Source organism: Patella vulgata, chromosome 2 (assembly GCF_932274485.2).
Source record: "Patella vulgata chromosome 2, xgPatVulg1.2, whole genome shotgun sequence".
In the NCBI taxonomy this organism is placed as follows: Eukaryota; Metazoa; Mollusca; class Gastropoda; family Patellidae; genus Patella; species Patella vulgata.
This window is the reverse complement of record NC_065880.2, coordinates 3,406,188-3,426,871: the sequence shown is the minus strand read 5'-3', so window position 1 is coordinate 3,426,871 and position 20,684 is coordinate 3,406,188. Positions and strand designations below refer to the sequence as shown.

The 20,684-nt window shown below is 37.9% G+C and overlaps 1 protein-coding gene across 1 annotated transcript; it reads right to left on the bottom strand.

The window, feature by feature from the left end:
• Nucleotides 1-97: 97 nt before the first annotated feature.
• LOC126811364 (DNA helicase B) lies at nt 98-19,424 on the bottom strand. Its single transcript, XM_050536932.2, has 14 exons — nt 19,155-19,424; nt 17,303-17,582; nt 15,792-15,910; nt 14,837-15,006; nt 14,152-14,546; nt 13,222-13,371; nt 12,014-12,306; nt 10,431-11,198; nt 8,852-8,924; nt 8,151-8,446; nt 7,437-7,549; nt 6,386-6,544; nt 4,749-4,967; nt 98-2,670 (listed from the first exon to the last, which is right to left on the bottom strand). Exons 1-14 carry the CDS (start codon nt 19,354-19,356, stop codon nt 1,714-1,716), a joined length of 4,194 nt encoding a protein of 1,397 aa, XP_050392889.2. The 5' UTR covers nt 19,357-19,424; the 3' UTR covers nt 98-1,713.
• Between the last annotated feature and the right edge of the window lie 1,260 nt (nt 19,425-20,684).

The following is a 20,684-nucleotide window of genomic DNA, read 5'->3' as shown; positions in this document are numbered from 1 at the left end:
TGCAATATCATCTTCAGTGAAAGCAGATGTTAACCACTGGTAACAAACAAACAAACGAACGCTCCGATTGACTCATCTTTTATCAATTTTATAATAAAAATTAAATTTATAAAACAATAAAAAATGGGCAATATAAGAAATGTAGGCAGGAAAATCAAAAAAAAATATTGTCTGCTTCGGCTTGTTTATATAATCTGCAGTGAATGTTGGGAGATTTTCAATTCATCATATCTTCGTAAAAATACTGAATTTTGGATCGACATTTCTTTTAGAGGTTAAACTATTACAATATTGTATGATCTTTTAGAGGAGAGAGAGAGAAAAATGGGGTTTAATGTCCACTCGACACAAACTAGGTCATTTTGGGACTAACATATGGTTTCAATTTTATTTCAATAATTTGCTTGCGCGTAGGGGTCTATAGTAGTGGGAGGAAACTGGAGGACCCGGATAAAACCCACGAGGTTGGACAGGCGACCCTTCTCCTTGTCACGTACAACCGGGGAATCGAAACCACGCCAGTCGACAATGACAGACTTTATGATTCAGTGCGTGCGCGCTAACCATTCAGCCATCCAACCCCCCCCCATACTTATCGAAGAACAATTACTGGTTTATTTAGGCGATGTTTTGGAGATTATTCTCTCACTTGCTTGAAAATGTTGAGAGAATACTCTTCGAAACGTCGCCTAAATAAATCAGTAATTGTTCTTCGATAAGTATGTGTTATAGTTTATCACAATATTGTAGTTTACAAGAGATTCATAATCCCTTCAATAAAAATCAATCACCCTAACCCTACACTTTCTTTGTTATGAGTCAAATGTTACCCAAACCCTACTCTGATTCAATTCCCAGTCAAGGGTTCAAATGTGTACATGGGACCTCGGTTTTTCATCCCATCTGAATGACTAGACTGTTGCTTCTCAAGTCCTACATTTTAAAACAATGACAAGGATGCAATGAAGCTGGAAACCCAGAGGTATTCTCTCTTTTACCAGGCCCGAGTTCACAAAGCGTTCTTAGACTAAAGTTAAGAATTTGCTCAAAATTATTCACCGTATTTTAACTAAATTATAGCCATTTATAAAACTTTTGTTGTTTTTATGAATCAAATACATCAATAAGAAACTATGTAGAAAGTTTTGTGTTTCTGGATTAAAGATATTTCTCATAAACAATGATTGAAAGTTGAGTCAATTCTTAACTTAAGTCTTAGAATGCTTTGTGACCTTGGAACCAGTTCTTATAAATCGGTCTATTGTGATTTCACGCTAAAGTCACGTGACCTGAAACCCCTACTATTGTGATTTCACGCTAAAGTCACGTGACCTGAAACCCCTACTATTGTGATTTCACGCTAAAGTCACGTGACCTGAAACCCCTACTATTGTGATTTCACGCTAAAGTCACGTGACCTGAAACCCCTACTATTGTGATTTCACGCTAAAGTCACGTGACCTGAAACCCCTACTATTGTGATTTCTGTTGACAGATTTTCATATTTACAACAGCCAAAATAAGCATTACCTTTCAGAACCTTAATCAGGAATTAAGTTAGAATCGTTCGTAAATAAATATTAAACACTTTATCGATTTAAAATGACATGACAACGATATTTTTAACGGTTGGTGACTCTCCTAATGGTTTTTGCTAAGTGACCAAAAAGACACATATTCTTATTTTCATATTACTGAAAAACTCAAATGTCATCATAACATGGTATTCTGTAAATTTCTTCGTACTGGAGAAACTATTTCTGAAGACTGTTGAATGCGCTGTGATTTCGTGGGTGAAAGATAGTCAGTAGCTGCAGATAATTGTCTTTTAAAAATATTACCATGACTACCATCCTCATCGCTGTTAAAACTAACATTAACTGAGGTATCGCGATTTGTGATTTGAGTGAAGTTAGAGTCATCGAAACCTCTAATATAAGATTTGTCACTATCAAAAAGTTTTTCGTCTTCGTCATCAGGTTCATCGGTTCTGTATTTAGCAAACTGATTGGACGCCGCAAGTTGTGATTGTAAAATTAATCCTGATTCATCCAATGTCTTAATGTAAGAATCATCACTATCAAAAAAAGAATCTGAATTATCTTCCTTGGAAACACAATTATCTCCCTTAGAAATATAATTATCTCCCCTTAAAATAGTGTTCTCTACGTCTTTGGAGAATTCGTTTGAGGTATCCATTGTTTCACAAATTTTTAATTTCACATGTGATGTATTAGCACCATCACTAGATAAAAATTTATTTACAGAATTACTCCCAGAGTTGTTTCCCTTGACATAATCTTCATTAGAGTTGTTTCCCTTTTCATCACTCCCCATAGAGTAGTCTCCCTTATGAGAACTAGAACTATAGTTGTCTGCCTTAGTAGAACCTGCAGCAGAACTATTCCCCACAAATCCAGCTGTGACAGAGTTATTGCCCTTAATACAGCTAGACACAGAGTAGCTTCCCTTAGCACAATTTGAATTATCCTCCTCTTTTTCTGAGTCAGAATCTGAGGGAAGTAATTCACAGAGAGCGTCCATATATTCATCATCCCAATCATCGTCTCCCTCGCCCCAGGTCTCGGCCACACCGTTATTATTAACCTGCTTCTGGTTTCTTTCTTCTGTTGAGTTGTTGATAAAAGTATCCAGATCTTCTTGTAGTGTCTGAAATAAATAATATATATTGTAGTTTATAGGCATTTTTATAGCACTTGCCAAATCGATTTGTATTTTGTGGAGATGACATGTGACAGTATAGTTGATTTCAAAGTATTTTAATGAGTTTGTTAAAAATGCTGATTAACTGTAAACAATTCTTGTGGCTGGATAGATGTGAAAAAAACCCATGTGATCACCCGATCAAATCGTCAATTCGCACCTAGAGGTGATTTATGGTAATTGCTATGAAAATCGGTGTCGATAAATTCTTTGATTAGGTTAACCAATTTGAATTAGATGGACATTAAAGATGATAATTTGATTGAATGCAAATCAATTGTTATCAATGACTTAGATGTAGTCAGTGGATTGAGGATACAGGATACAGGATAGGAGGACTACCAATATCACATATTATGACATCATACCAAAAATCCAAAAGATCAACAATCGATGAGCAAATGTTGAAAGAACAAGCCTAGCATGCCATAGGTTGTTTTTTTTTTTTAAATTTTTTTTTAAATACATATATTAAGTATATGTGTATATACAAATGAGATCAGAATAAATTATTCAATTTACGAGTCTCCTAGTGTATGAACTAGTTCGTGGTTGAAAAATGTGAATGGCCATCAGCGGCTTTAAATGAGGTATTAATTGTATCGAAAGTCATAATATAATACTTTATTAATATTTTGGATAAGCTTTTAATTTTGTGGAAATATGCATTGTTCCAAGTTTTCAATCTTGGCGTGGTCGGTGGCGGTGTCGACCCTACTTGACCTCCTTTTGCTCTGGTCATTCCCAAGACTCATTTAGCTGCAGTATATGTTTATTTAGTTGTAATAAATACTAATTATGTCGTTATAATTATGTCAAATGTGTAATTTGATTGTTTCCTTTTAATCGGCCTACTCGTGTAAGTTGTACTGATTTTCATCTAGGCTGTGAAATTCAGTATCCCCTCCCTTGTATAGAAATGTCTGACAGAATGAATGAATGTTTAAATATTGTAAATGTCTTTGACAGAATGAATCCATAAATATTGTTAATTGTATCTTTTCAGTTTTTTTTACGATGATTAATATAGAAATATTTAGAAAAAAAGAAAGTTGTTTTTATATTTATTGACCATCATCCGTAAACTCTACCCACTGATAAGAAAGTATGCATAAAAAAAGAGACTCGCCCAGAACAGTAACACTGATAAAAATGATAAATTGCTTCGATGGCATTTGTCGTAGTAAATGAACTGGAGTATACAGGTAACTTTTCAATATTATGGAATACAATTACTGCTAATTACTGGGTGACGTTTTCATTATTAAAATCTTATCAATACTTCACAACAAGTTATCAATTAATCAATTTGTTTTATTTTCAGGTAAAGTAGTCAGAGTAGTCTGTGTCATATTCGAAGTTGTTATTAGTATTGCATTAATAAACCATGATCACTTTCATAATTATATTACTTTAATTAAACATGCATTATGCAAGAGCAAAATCTGCTTATTACAAGTCTTTCTTTAGGCCTGAAATGTTATCTAAATTATCAATTAGACATTAATTAACTTATCCAGACCATAATAAACTCTCGATGTCAAGGCTAGCCTCCGATGCTGGCTGGATTAGCTTCCTATATGCCGCTAACAGCTATTGATAATTAAATCAGAAAAAGTGGATAATCGAGACTATGCTGTTTATATTAATGATTTTAGTAATGATGACCAAAAATTTCACCCGCTTCTTTCTCGGCTCATAGTGGATCAATTTGACTGAAATTTCCAGCAAATTACCTTTACACTATCTAGTTTTTAACTATTATAGCGAGAACTGCCATCTCTTTATCTTATCTCCCATAATGTATGTTTAAGTTAGATTCCCATGTAATTAGAAGGTTATCTCTGGTGGGTGAGTATTACAAATATTGTTATGTACATCTATATATTGTCTTGTTATATTTTTATATTTTATCATTGTTTAATAATGACACGAGAATCCTAGTCGAAAACGTCACTCAGTAATAAACAGTAATTCTATTCCATACAATCCTTACCCCCAAAAAATAATATTAATCAACTGACCTGGAGAATTTCAGGAAACTTCTGTACGTTGTCCAGTAATTTTTCTTTAAGTGAAGTTCGTCGTGGTCTATGACTAGTCGTTATTGCACGATCAATATTACACTTTTTGCCCACCATATAAACAGAACAGCGCCCTCTAGTAACGGCCGTGTAGACATGTTGCCAGTTTTCGTAGAATGATCGGTAGACAACGTAAACAACCGCCGTCGATTCAGAACCCTGAAATATAAATAAAGGAAGTGGAAATGTCAGACTAAAAAGATTTAAATAAATTAAATGGGGTTTAACGTCCCATTCTTCTGCACAAACTACCAGCATTTTCTATGCGTGGAATTTTTGTTCAAACTTCGGCGCTATTGCCGTCTCTTATTTCAAATTCCAACGGTCAAGGGTTCTTTTACATGCCTGCCAACACGTTCACAGGACCTTGATTTGTTGTCCCATTCGAACAACTAGACACTCTTCTTTGACAGGTCTTCTGTCCTGCACCACTGACAAGTTACTTTCTCGGCCAACACCTGATCAGTGAGCCATATGTGAGGTCTATATATTCTGTTCTTAACTCTTTAGTACTTGGAATGCCCACAACTACTGTACCCTCTGCACATGAACAGATGTGAACTATTTAATTCCCTGAATCTGACAATTTGAGGTGCTTTTACTAGAACGCAGAACTGGTAGTTTAGGGAGAGAGAGAAATGGGGTTTAACGTCCACTCGACACAAACTAGGTCATTTTGGGACTAACATATGGTTTAATTTTATTTCAATAATTTGCTTGTGTGTAGGGGTCTTTAGCAGAGGGAGGACCCGGAGATAACCCACGAGGTTGGACAGGCAACCCTACTCCTTGTCACATACAACCGGGGATTTGAAACCACGCCAGATGGCTCAATGACAGGCCTTATGATACAGCGCGCATGTGCTAATCATTCGGCCATCCAACCCTCTGGTAGTTTAGGACGGTTTTCAAAATGAGACACAAAACATCACTTTTCGCTAACTTTTTCAAGTTAAAAATTTGCATATCGGGTGTCCTTGATGGAATGTTACATTATAATATTTAAGAGAGCTGCCTTTTCATTGGCTAAATGTAATATTTATACTAAGTAAGATTTTAATTCTCAGCCAATGAAAATGTTGAATTCTAAGTTTTAAGACTTCATGAATAAAGGCCCTGGTATGTATGAGTAGTGTTATCGGATGTTCTAAAATGATATTTACCTGGTATGTATGAGTAGAAGTGTTACCAAGTGTTCTAGAAAGGATATTTATGTGGTAGATAGGACTAAAAATTTTATAGCACGAGGTTTCAACAAGTATTCTCTTATAGTTTTCAAGCAAACTATTTGTACTTGAATACAACAAGAGAATACTTGTCGAAACGTCGTACTATATGTGTATAAACCAGTGATTGTATTCCATATAAATTGTGTTGTGTTTTTTTAATGTGCTCAATCACTAAATGACACTCAAGCATTATATATCCGCAAATAGTCAAATGTAGGCCTTAATTATAAAATGTAGGCCTAGACAGTAAAATGTAGGCCTAAATACCACTCAAGGATTATATTCTAGAAGGATTTACCTGATATGTATGACTAGAAGTGTTACTGGGTGTTCTAGATGGATAATTACCTGGTATGTATGAATAGTACGAGCCCAGCCATGTCTCATTTTACATTTCTTTATCAAATCACGATAATTTACACACACCATTTTCTCTTTCGGTTCTTCTTTATCTGTTAGAGTTATGTACCTTATTGTTTTACCATCGGCTGACGTTTCCGAAACATCCTGTTAATTATATCGATTGTAAATATAAACAGGGGCAATAACTCTAATACTCTTTAACACTTTCTACACAAACTTTATAAATATTAAATTATATTGGTCGTAAAAAATATAAACAAGGGCAATAACTCTAATACTTTCTATACAAACTTTATAAATATCAAATTATTGATAATCTAAACTTCAGAGGGAAATTTTGCACATACAGTATTACCATGGCCTACTTTTATTTACAATTCCAACTGCCAAGGGATTTCTTACATGCATGCCACTGTATACACGGGACCTCAGTTCTTCATTCCATCCGAAAAACTATATGTTGTCCCTTGTCAGACTCTCTGTCCTGCACCACTGAATAACACGGTATAATTCTGATAAACTTTCTTGGTCAATGTAGGAGAAAGAAAGAGAGAAATGGGGTTTAACGTCCCACTTGCCACAAAAAAGTCATTTTGGGACTAACACATGGTTCAATTTCATTTCAATAATTTGCTTGCGTGTAGGGGTCTTTAGCAGTGGGGTCAACGTAGGGAATGAACAAGGGAACTCAGGTTAGCGAGTCAATGTTTTACTCACTGAGCCACTGAGGCTCCAGATATGTTTTTTGAAATGGGTGGAATGATCATACAGGAATTTGGGCATTGGCTTGTCGTTTGAAACTGTTGGATAACAAAAGGGGTACTCAACTGGATAAAAATACTGCTGAAATACAATTAATGAACCTACTTTAGTAGGTAAAGGATTACTGGACCTGTTTTAAGACCCAGTCTGCTACTGAATAGAATTTAACGTCCTACTTTTCTGTACCAACTGGGCTAATGAAAACCTGCAAAGTGTAATGAGTGATATTTTGCCCAGGCAGCATCAGTTAAAGGAGAAACATTTTAAAACTTACATGAATAATAAAGAACACTTCACCATTACATAGTCGAACATTTTTATTTTTTTTTTCTTTCTTCTTTTTCTGCGTCTGAGTTGATAAACTATGTTGAGAAACTGGCAATAATTCTAGAAAGATAAATACAACCGTTTATTTGTTCATTCAAGGATTACAGTGAATTACAAATAGGCTGGACAACTGAAATCTTACATCAGGCTAAATCTAATTAAACATTTTCATTCAAATTATAAATAGGCTGAAATATAACATCAGGTAAATTATTTCACATTAGGTTAAATCAAATTAATTCTTAGTTCTTTGGGGAATTGATAAATAAATTGACAGTTGAGTCTCATGAACAATTTTTAACAAAAAAAAAATGAAATGGGGTCTAACCCGTAATGTCCTACTCTTCTGCCCCCAACTGGGCTAATGAAGACGGCCATATGCGATGCAGGTGCTATGAGGGAACTTTCTACCCTGACAGCGGTGCTTGTCTGCTCTTATATCAATTTCAAACTGTCAAGGGATCTTTTATGTGAACGACCAGACAGCTGTCTTTGTCAGGCCCTTATGCTGCACCACTGACAAGAGGAAACCAAGCCGAAAAGTCCTGATGAACTTTCTCGGCCAACACATGGGAGCGAATCCGCAACCTCCAGACAAGCGAGCCAATTAGAAAAGTTTAGAAGCACTTTTGGTTTTCAAATTATTTTGTTTAGGTCCTACCTTTATCAGTGTCTTCCATAATGAAATCAGCAGCTTCTTGACTACTAAAACCATTTCTAACATTCCCACGACTTCTAGTCGATTGGCTGATTGTCTGTGAACCGTTTGGCCGGGCAGAATCACATTGTTTTGGCTTCTTCTTAGATGGTAATCGAGATCTGTAGTTGATAATCTCAGCATTTTTACTCATACAAACTTTATCACCCTGTCGAAACAAATATCTCTTTCGATCGTCTTTTGTTATGTGGTCATTGTAAAATTTACAACATAATTCATTGATGCTTTCACAGCGTCGCCTAAAATAATAAACATTTCATATTTTATCCTATATAGCAAATTATGATATTTATTTACAATATTCTTAAGTCATTTGAGACCTCCCCACCATACACTATCATCTCTGTGTGTGATTGAGATAGAGATGATGCAGGTGGAGTGAAAAGAGAGAGAGAGGGAGAGAGAGAGATTTCGGGAGATACAGTTAAATTTTACTTCAATAATTCGCTTGCGCAGCTTAAGGGGTCTTTAGCAATGGGAGTAAACCAGAAGACCCAGAGAAAACCCACGTGGTTTGAAAGACAACCTTACTCCTTCTCAGTGAAAAGATGTAAATATAAAGATGGCATAGTTCAGGTGTTACATGGAAATTTAAGGCTTTCTGACCTGTTTTATCAAATGTGTTGTATAGGTAATAATTTTACCTTTGAAAACAAACAAACTGTGATGTCTCCTGATCCAGATTCGATGTTTTTAATAGATGGCGGATTTGGGCATCTGAAATTGAGAAAAATAAAAACAGTTAAAAAGGGAGGGAAGGAACTGGTAAAGCCATATGTGTTTGAGCCTCTATGCTTGAATAAGAAACAATCCCATTAGATACCAAGTTTGAACATTCTACCTCACTTAGAAGCAGTGTTGTTATGTTCTTAAAAGTATGACGGACAGACAGGTGCAAAGTGATCATCATCAAGCTCAGCCAAGACATTTCACTTAAAGATACATTATGGGAGATTCGATAACGAGTTGGCAGTTCTCACTATAATAGTTAAAAACTACATAATGTAAAGGCAATTTGCTGAAAATTTCATTCACACTGATCCACTATGAACCGTGAACTAAGCGATTGAAATTTCCGCCTAGCCCCGATCATCATTACTAAAGTCAGTACGATAAACAGCATAGTCTTGATTATCCATTTAATCATTAAATCGTGAAGGAAAGTTATGCAGTAAATAGGCTCATAATCCACTAAAGATCGCAGGCTAGGGATGACATCTAGTGTTGATTATGGTTTGGATAGGTTAATTAATGTCTAATTAATAATATAGATAACATTTCAGGCCTAAAGAAAGACCTGTAATAGACATATTTAGTTCTTGTATAATGTATGTTTAATGATCACCTAAACCAAGTTCCAACATTCTAACTCAGTTACAAGCAATCTGATTAAAACACATATCCTATTTCATTTCGTTTTTTATACTTCGTGAAATGAAATGAAATGAAATGGAGTTTAACGTCCTACTTTTCTGCTCCTAACCTGGGCTAATGAAGACGGGCATACGCCATACAGTGTGCTATGAGGGAAATTTTGCCCGGACAGCGGCACTACGGCCTACTCTTATATCGAATTCCAACTGCCAAGGGATCTTTTACGTGCACGCCAATGTGTACATGGGACCTCGGTTTTTCGTCCCATCCGAACGACTAGACAGCTTTCCTTGTCAGCCCCTCCATCCTGCATCACTGACAAGGGAGAACCACGCCGGAAAATCTGGATGAACTTTCTTGGCCAATGCAGGGATCGAACATCCGACCTCCAGGCTAGCGAGCTAGCGTCTTACCCACTTAGCCACGTGATCCCCTTTATACTTCGTAATTTTGTTTTACTTTGGAAGAGTTGTTATATAACACGTGTTCTGGTTGATGTGATGGATTAGCCAATAAAACGGTCTGTTACGGCGATTTCTTGGCGTGAGGTGCAAGGAACTGTGGGTAACCTACTAGAAACGTCAACGCTGATTGATTACCGGTAATCGATGTCTGGCATCATAGGGTCAAAAGCCACTAGTATGACACCTAACGCGACCTTAGACTACAATGTAGTATAGGCCATCGAAAGTATAAAATACGAAACAAAATATAGATCTGTATTTTATTCAGATTGAGTTAGAAGCAGACTTATTGTGTTTCAAAACGTGTTGCAGATGGACAGATGGACAGATAAACCCATTTCAATTTCTTTGAATAAATTCTGATAATTTGATATTTCAAAAATACCTATTTCATTATCTCCTTCTTCAAATCCAATCTCCAATAGACAAAATTTTCTGTTGTCGTAATCTGGTAGCTTCATTTGCGAAATCTTTGTTGCATTTTTGACAATAAGTTCTGATTCTGACCGATGATTGGTTCTTAATTCCATACAACATCCAAGGGGAGATAACACATGGAAAATATCACATAGAAAGTTTCCTGGTTCCACGGAGGGCAACTGTCGTACGTCACCTAACAAAATAATTTTGCGTAATCCCGCGAGTCTCTTGAGATTATTCAGCACCGTTGCGATCGTTCGAACAGAAACTAGACTACATTCATCAACAACTAAAACAGATTTATTCTCAAACTTCCATCTTGGCATTTCTGGATCATTGTTTGGATACCTTGCTTCGTTACCAAGGACATTTTCAGAATTCTGAGTCGCGTCCATTTCTGAATCTACGTCTCTAACGCCATTTTTTAGACCCTCTTCATGTTCATTTAGGCCGTCAGAATTTTCATCTCCGAAATCTTTAGCATATTTTTTGGATTTTCCATTTTGATTTGTACCGCCAGATTTTTCATTTACGAAATTCGTAGCATTTCTTTGTGATTTTTCATCATCATCACTTCCATCATCATCATTGTTGTTGTCCTGGTTACCAGCCAGCCCCTTTTCTTTAAAGTAGTCGGCCTTTCGTTTACAGAAACCCTTGTAGCTCATTATAACATGATGTAACGTAAACGACTCCATACACGCTTTACGTCCCAACAGATTCGCAGCTTTACCTTAAAATAGAGAAACAGAGATAGGGTTTAACGTGGACTTGACACAAACTAGATAAAAATGAAACTGGGCTGCGACTGGGCTAATGAAAACAGGCATACGCCATACGCCTTATATTGAATTCCAACTGCCAAGGGATTTTTTATGTGAATGCCAATGTATACACTGGGCTTCAGTTTTTCGTCCCATCCGAACGACTAGACAGCTGTCCTTGTCAGGCCCTCCGAAACTAGCTAAAACAAGAGAGTTTGTATGGGGTTTAACATGGACTCGACACAAACTAGACAGACAGAGAGAGTGAGAAATGGGGTTTGTCGTGGACTCGACACAAACTAGGTTATTTTGGGACTAACATATGGTAGTGGGAGGAAACCATAGTGAGAAACAAGGTTTAATGTAGACTCGACACAAACTAGGTCAATTCATTCAAATAGTTCGCCTGCTCATACAGGTCTTTAGCTGTGGGAGAAAACCCACAAGGTAGGACAGGAGCGACCCTACAACTTGGCAGGGAATCGAAACCACGACAGTTGACTCATAAGGTCTGTCGTTGAGTCAAGATGATTCGCCACTTGTACGTGACAAGGAATAAGGTCGCCTGTCCAACGTCGTGGGTTTTCCTCCCACTGCTAAAGAGCTCTATGTGCAAGCGAATTAGTGAAATAAAATTGAACCATCTGTTAGTCCCGAAATGACCTAGTTTGTGTCGAGTGGCCGTTAAAATCTCTCTCTCCTAACCCTTAATTCGGCAGGTGGGAATTCCGACCTCCCTGACCAATGGTTATATTATTGAAATTGTAATCTGAACAAGTTTTACCTGTTGGTGCTGTAAGTAATATGGTTTCACCGACAGGTGTTTTAGATAAATAATGAACATCTTCGTCATCACTATCATCTTCGTTTTCATCACTGTCGTCATGGTCACCATTACGTAACGTAGAATTCATCATTTCTTTCTGTGATTTCCATGGCGATTTATAATATTGTATCGGTTGGTCAAAACTTGTCTCATTCTCTTGTAAAATGCTTGATTCGTCTAAAGTTTGGTTAGAGTTATCTGCCCCTGTTTTATCCAAGGTATCATCTTTGTTTTCTGTTTCAATTTTGTGGCTGTAAAATATGGGAGAGGAACATGAACTGAGAGACTGATTGAGAGTGGGGGTTTAATGTCCACTCAACACAAAATAGGTCATTTTGCGACTAACATATGGTCCAATTTTGTTTTGCTTTACGTGTCGGGGTCTTTAGCAGATGACCCAGAAAAAAACTCACGAGATTGGACGGGCAACACTACTCCTTGTCACGTACAAACTACAACTGTAGAATCAAAACCACGCCACCGGACTAAATGACAGATGTTATGATACAACGCGCGCGTGCTAACCATTCGGCCATCCAACCCTGCGACTCAATGAGACAATGACAGACCTTACTTGATAAATATTGAATAAGCGGAAATGGACATTACCCCAAACGAGAATGAGGGACGTTTTAATATGTTTTATCACAGTCAGGAATAGCATAGTATTTGATTTAATTTGTGATCTTTTGCATTAGTAGGAAAAGGAAGACTCAGCAAAAACCCACAAAGTTAAACAGACAAGCCTAGTCCTTGTCCGATACAATGACAGATCTTATGACCTAACATGCACGCGTTAAACCATTCGCCCAACCGACCCCTCGTGAAATATGAAGAATAAATACCCTGTGAGAGAGTGATAGAGAGAAATGGGGTTTAACGTCCACTCGACACAAACTAGATCATTTCGGGACTAACATATGGTTTAATTTTTTATTTCAATAATTCGCTTGCGCTAAGGTGTCTTTAGCAGTGGGAGGAAACCAGAGGACCCGGAGAAAACCCACAAGGTTGGACAGGCGACACTACTTCTTGTCACGTACAACCGGGGATTCGAAACCACGCCAGTTGACTCAATGACAGGCCTTATGATACAGAGCACTGCTAACCATTCGGCCATCCAACCCCCCAAATACCCTGTGAAATCCAATAAATTTATATCCAACCTCTTAGTACAGATATGTTTTAATAACTGTGTAACTACAGTCGTCTTGCCACATCCACCCTTCCCAGAAAGCACTGCTACAGGATTCTGGGTAATAAGATGAACAGCCCTCCATTGATCAGAATCACCATAGAGATTATCAAAATCTTCACTGAAAACATATAATAAACAATTTTAGTACCAATCCTATCACAAAATAAAAGCAAAAAAATTCAAAAACTTCCTTTACTCATCAGATTTTGGGGAAATCAAATAAAATGAAATGGGGTTTAACGTCCTACTGTTCTGCTCCAACTGGGCTATTGAAGACGAGCGTACGCCATACAATGTGCTATGAGGGAAATTTTGCCCAGGCAGCGGCACTACGGCCTAGTCTTATATCTTTTACGTGCAAGCCAATGTATACATGGGTCCTCGATTTTTCATCCCATCCAAATAACTAGACAGCTGTCTAGGGGAAGGGGAAACCACACCGAAAAATCCTGATGAACTTTCTCTGCCAATGCAGGGATCGAACACGTGACCTCCAGGCTAGCGAGCCAGCGCCTTAACCAACAATGCAGGGATCGAACATGCTTTTGATCTACAGTGCATGTGTTACAGTGGAATATCAGAACCTGGGCTTACATCTCAAAATCTTTACTGTCATATTTGACAGAGAGAGAGATATGGCATAACATCCACTTGACCCAAACTAGGTCACTTTGGGACTAACTGATGGTTAAATTTTATTTCAATAATTTGCTTGCACGTATGAGACTTTTGCAGGGGAAGGAAACTGGAGGACCCAGAGAAATCCCACAAGGTTGGACAGACGACCATGCGGCCAATCACCTTCCGTGTCATAATTAATCACCAGCAGACGTGTTTGATCACAAGTCCAATCAACCTCACTCCTCCCAGGCCCCTGACAATATAAAAGATCCCTTACCTTGTAAAATCAACATCCCAGTGACCCATTCTATTGTCTTCATTGTTAATCATGTCACTCAAATGTTTGGCTACATCTTTCTCCGCCTGCCAATTTCTCTTTAAATAGATCTTCGTCTGACGATCCTTTCCCTCACTTTTTATGATTGCGTGCTGTTCCAAATATTTCAACGCTTCTTCCCATTTCACGACTCGGTAATCATTAAAAAATTTTCCCATTTTCATTCGGAATTTTTCTATGTAAGTATGGCCGTTTTCTCTGGCATCTTTTTTCAGGAAGTCATAAATATTTAAAGCATCCTGGTAAACGGTAGGAAATGACGTGAGAAGACGACATCTAACGAAATCGTTTAACGAAGCCTCCATACCAATTAAACCGTATTGTTTGTACATGATCTACAAATATAAGTACAGTATGTTTAAATACATGAATCTGAAGTCGTTTAACATCCTGACCCCAAGTTCACAAAACATTCTCAGACTTAGGATAAGAATTTATTCAAAATTTTTAACCAAAATATAGCTCTTTTGTTGTTTTAGGCCAGAAAAAAAAGGGTTCTGTTTCCTGTAATGGATGGAAACAAGGGTAGGGTCGGTAGGTAGTTTTGTTTTTTTTTTTAGATCCTAAGTTAATGACTTCTGTGTTCGAGCAATATTCCTAATATATAATGTCAAAAATGTTTTACCGAAGAGAATCCAAATTCCCATGGATATTCTTGACGACAAGAGTCCAGTTGACGAAGAATATGTGCACCAACATTTTCAAAGATGGACAGAAATTGTTTTGGACGGAGTTGACCAAGAAATTGAAACAGTTCTGGAAAATCAACAACAGCTTGCAGGAGTCGAACTTGCTCTGTAGACAAAAAGAAATTATGAAAATGAATAGGTATTTCATAAAATTAGCATGTACATAAAGTGTTTAACGGGAGAGAGAGAAATGGGGTTTAACATCCACTCTACAAAAACTAGGTCATTTCGGGACTAACATATGGTTCAATTTTATTTCAATAATTCGCTTGCGTGTAAGGGTCTATCTTTAGCAGTGGGAGGAAACCGGAGGACCCGGAGAAAACCCACGAGGTTGGACAGGTGACCCTACTCCTTGTCACATACAACTGGGGAATCAAATCCACGCCAGTTGACTCAATGACAGACCTTATGATACAATGTGCATGCGCTAACCATTTGGCCATCCACCCCCCTACCACTACCGAGGCAAAAATTTCCCTCATAACACACTGTATGGCGTATGCCCGTCTTCATTAGCCCAGTCGGAGCATTTCTGGGATTGAAGAACCTGTTATTGTTGTAATAATTCAAGTAGAAATAAATGGACAATAAATCCTGCGTTATTTCTAAATTACCTCCCTTAGAATGTGAGTATTCACTACAGACAGAGGAAGAAATGGTCATGTATTTGCACTAAAATTTGAATGAGGTTGACCACCTAAATTTTGATAAACCCGTTATCCTTCCGCCTCAAAATCATGAATTTTTATACGTCCACATTCATAATGTGGACGTATATTGCCGTCGCCCCTGTCTGGGTGTGTGTGTGGGTGTGTGTGTGTGTGTGTGTGTGGGTGGGTGTGCGGGTGGGTGTGTGTCTGTGTGTGGGAAATATATAAAATCACTCACCTGACTTGCGAATGAGAGGCCAGATACTGTTAACCTGATATCTGGTCGATTCATCATCAAATTGTTGATAATAGTTTTCAAAATTCTCAAAATAAAGACTATTATCATATCCATTATCACTGTAAAAACAAGGATTATAGTAAATAAACACAGATATAGATATAGAGAGAGAGAGAGAGATTAAGTCCACTAGAGAGAGAGAGAGAGAGAGAGAGAGAGGGTTTAACTAGACACAAACTAGGTCATTTCAGGACTAACACATGGTTCAATTTTATTTCAATAATTCGCTTGTGAGTAGGGGTCTTTAGCAGTTGGAGGAAACCGGAGGACCCGGAGAAAAAACACAAGGTTGGACAGGTGATTCTACTCCTTGTCACGTACAACGAGGAATCAAAACCACGCTAGTAGACTAAATGACAGGCCTTATGATACAGAGCAGCGTGTTAACCAGTCGGCCATCCAACCCTCCTATTAGTAAATAAATCAAGAGTTATTACTCAATACTCATATATGAATGATTCATCACAAATAGAATAGTAAGAGCAGGAGGACTGCACTACACACAAAAAACCTGATAAGACAAACCTGTGAACCAGACAAACTACATAGACAGTTTAGTTATTAAAATAGTGCAGTATCACTCAAATATGGGATAAATTTGAACGCCAACTGTTCTGCTCCTTTTGGTCTGACGAAAACAGGCAGATGAGGGATATTTTGCCCAGACAGCAGCATTTTTATGTGCCCTCCACCATTAGATGTAGGCTTATGATTTATATAACTGAAGCCTAAAAGTTTTGAAGATACTTGTATCATTTAGGGAAGCCACAGTGGCTAAGTGGGTAATTCGCTGGGTGGCTAGTCTGGAGACATTGGCACATACCAGACTGTATGGCGTATGCCCGTCTTCATTAGCCCAGTCAGAGCAGAACAGTAGGATGTTAAACCCCATTTCATTTCATTTCCTTTGTATCATTAAGATGGGTTGCCAGGTAACAAAACATATGCCATAACAGCTAAATTGTTGCATATTTATTTTCTTTTACAAGACACTGATATCAATTTCATACAGATCAGATAATTACCTTTATCTTCACCCAATCTGATTAAAACACAGATCATATTTCATTTTGTTTTTATAGTTCAAAATTTGGTTTTACTTGTCTTTACTACACTAGGATCTGGAAGAGTTGTTATATAACCCGCGTTCTGGATGATGTGAGGTGTTAGTCAATGAAACGGTCTGTTATAGCGAGTTGTTGGCGTGCGGTACACAGAACTGTGGGTAACCCACTAGAGACATCAGCGCCGATTGGTTATCAAATGTCTGACGTCATAGGGTCAAAGTTGCTCATATGGCCCCTGACACAACCTTCCACTACAACCGGTCAGATCTGCATGTAGTAGTTTAGGCCATCGAAAGTATAAAAAAACAAAATGAAATATAGATCTGTATTTTAATCAGATTGGTCTTCACATTTCCATGTGGGTATATCAAAACATTTTCTTACCGAACAAATTGTTCAAAAGCTGTTCCTCTTTTCTCTTGCATATCTGAATCATCGTGCGGCTTCGTAACTTTACTGATAAACATATTCATGAGTTTATGTCTGATGACATCTTCATCTTTCCTTATCTCGTATTTGATTGGTCGTGTATGGTCAACGAAGAAGACATGTTGCCGATTACCTTGGTAAATATGACATGTGACCTTCCACCATGGATCAACCAATGGGAACTGACCTTTACAAACATACGATTTTCCTCCTTCTAAGATTTGTTTGATTGTAACTGTAAAATATATTATACGTAAATAATCAAGGGTTAAACACGTCATTGGTTAATATCTAATATTAAAGTACAGATGTGACGTCATACTTTGATGTTGGCGTACCATTATTTCAAAAACTGGGCAATGTGCCAAGCGTATATTACTAGTTGAAATGTCTCGCACTTGACCAATAAACTCAGATAATAATATAATATTTCTACACATAATATAATATTAATAGGAAATAATCTAGCTGATTGGTCATCTTGGGGAGGGGGGATGGCGTAAATGGACTAGAGTGTCACTCTTCGACCGCTAGTTGGCCGGTTATCTTTGGCTTGTGGTCGTGGTTTTGAATTCTGGAGTGAACATATGTGGATTGGAGATAAGGGCGCCCTCTCAACCTCGTGGGTTTACTCCAGGTACGCCGTTTTCTATGAGTAGCCTATATTTTATTTAGCGTGGATCAAGTCGTGGAAAATTGGATAGTTTGGTTTGCCTTGTCAGTGGGATGAATAGATCTCTGTCCCCCCCCCCCCCCATGATTTTGATCGCCAGGACAGATTTTCAGGTTTATATCCACATGATGGTGAGCTTGTTTCTACGTATCTGGAACTGAATCGGGACTTGGAACAAGAATTGTCATTCTTCAAGCGACAGTTTTCGGCCAAATCTATTTCACTTGTGCACGAAGCGTTCCTCGTTATGTCAAGTGAAGTGAGGCAGATGTTCCCTTCTGTCGAAGCTCTTCTCATCTCATACTGCTGAACCCTGCTAGTTCCTGCTCAGCCGAGCGATCCTTCAGCACTCTGCGCCGTATCAAAACTTGGATGTGCAACTCCATGATGCAAAACCGAATGAACCACTTGATGGCGTGTGCGGTGCATGTCGCCAAGAGAACAGTCCTGATCGTAGAACGAACGTCTTCGGACGATTCACTTAACTTCATGAACAATTAATACTTATGCAGCTTTGATGTAGGTAGTCAATTTTTCCATATTGTCATCATATTACCCCTAGTTGCAGCCTTCATCGAAATAACACTGGTACAGTAAACTGTTCGTAATTATTTATTCGTTTAGTAATGAAATGTTCCAGGTTCCAGAGTTCGTCCGCCCCCCCCCCCCCCAAAAGTTATGACAAATCCACGCCCTTGCCCAGCTGGTACCTGTAGGCTAGTGGATGTTAAATTTATTATAAATAATGGGATTACAAAACGGTGGTAGGCTTACAAGGTAGTTCCTTTAGGAACGGTCTCTGATCGCAAATGAAATGAAATGGGGGTTTAACGTCCTACTGTTCTGCTCCTAACCTGGGCTAATGAAGACAGGCAAACGTCATACAGTGTGCTATGAGGGAAACTTTGGCCGGGCAGTGGAACTATAGCCTACTCTTATCGAAGTCCAACTGCCAAGGAATCTTTCACGTGCACACCAGTGTATACACGGGAGCTTGTTTTTTTTTTGTCCCATCCAAACGACTAGACTGCTGTCCTCCTTGTCAGGCCCTCTGTCCTGGTCTCTGATCGGACGCTGTCCTGTGACCGTTTCTAAAGGAACTTGCCTACATGGCAACTTTATTATCCAACATACCTCTTTGATTTTTAGCTGAATTTCTTTTGACCAAAGTTCCACCCATTGACATGGCCGACATTTGATCATCATCAAGCCAGTCATCATCCTCGTCTACATCACTATCATCATCACTCTCATTATTTTGGTCCGCTTGAACGACAACATAGCCAGTTATTTCTTGTGTTGTCTGTCTTGCCGCCCCTGCGCCCCTTCGATACATTTCAAATCTGCTTCACACAAAACTGTTCAGATCTCGATAATGTTTACAACAACGTTTACAAACGACAACAACAAGAAACTAAAACTAGAACTTCCGCCCGCCGATCGATCGCGTTTACAAGGAGAATTATGGTCTAAGAGAGACAACTCCATTAAATGTTTTTTGAGTTTAACAATTTAGAGTCCGGTTGGGTGAGGGATCCGTTATAACGGCGGTGTTGTGAATTTATTTTTGTATTTTCTCATTGTGATATTTTCACATATATATCCAATTTTATTTTAGAATTTAACTCAATTCAATATAAGCATTTTTCAGTTTGGTTTCCCCATGTCAGTGGGCAGGATGGAGAGTCCGGCAAGAGAAAAAAAATGAAGCCTAGTCGTTGGGATGGGACAACAAACCAAGGAAGCATGTACATGTTAGTGTGCACGTAAAAGATAGAGATGTAGGGTTTAACGTCCACTCGACACATATGTTCGGGACTAACATATGGTTAAATTTTATTTCAATAATTTGCTTGCTTGTAGGGGGTATTTATAATTAGGAGGAAACTGGAGGACTCGGAGAAAACCCACGAGGTTGGACAGGCAACTTTACTCCTTGTTGCATACAAGCAGGGAATCAAAACCACGCCAGTTATCTCAATGACAGACCTTTTGATCTAAAGTGCATGCATTACACCATTCGGCCATCCACCCCCCAACACATAAAAAAGAACACTTAACAGTTAAAAATTTAATGAAGAGTAACAATGCAAAATATTCCTTCAAACACATTCAATTAAAAATATCTTTATTAGCCTGGTGCATGTTAAACCTCATTATAATTTCTTTGCGAATTATTAAAATTAAATCCTGATTATTGAAGCAGGTTTACACCTGGAGGTCTTGAGTTTTCTCCCAGTGTTAGCCGAGAAATTTTCTGACATGATTCCCCATTGTCAGTGATGCAGGTTGACTGTCATGATAAGCATTAAAAACATGTGACGTTTTCCATTTGACAGAGGGCACAAACACTATAATCCCATGCAACATCATTGTCGGACCTTCATTTATCACTTGCCATTTCAATTTCATAGTGAAGCTGTGCTAGATTTTCTAAGAAAAATAGAAAAGACGTACAGCAGCTATAAGGAGTGCTCCCTTCTGTACTTTTTAGGTACAACAAATAAGAAAGAAGTTATATCTTCTCATATTGTAAATTTTATTACATGAAAAACAAAACAATAACTGGTTAGATAAATATCACGGTATATATAATTACAGGTATATGTTATTTATACAAACAGAGCCTAAGATCAAGGTGTTGTCTGGGGTAAGGGGGAGGGA

What these genes read in the sequence shown, in the direction of transcription:
- LOC126811364 (XM_050536932.2), bottom strand. Translation starts at nt 19,356, where the DNA reads ATGTATCGAAGGGGCGCAGGGGCGGCAAGACAGACAACACAAGAAATA. An exon ending in GCCTCTCATTCGCAAGTCAG is followed by an intron (nt 15,007 to 15,791) that starts GTGAGTGATTTT and finishes TTTTGTCTACAG; the next exon opens with AGCAAGTTCGACTCCTGCAA. An exon ending in TGGGATGTTGATTTTACAAG is followed by an intron (nt 13,372 to 14,151) that starts GTAAGGGATCTT and finishes ATATGTTTTCAG; the next exon opens with TGAAGATTTTGATAATCTCT.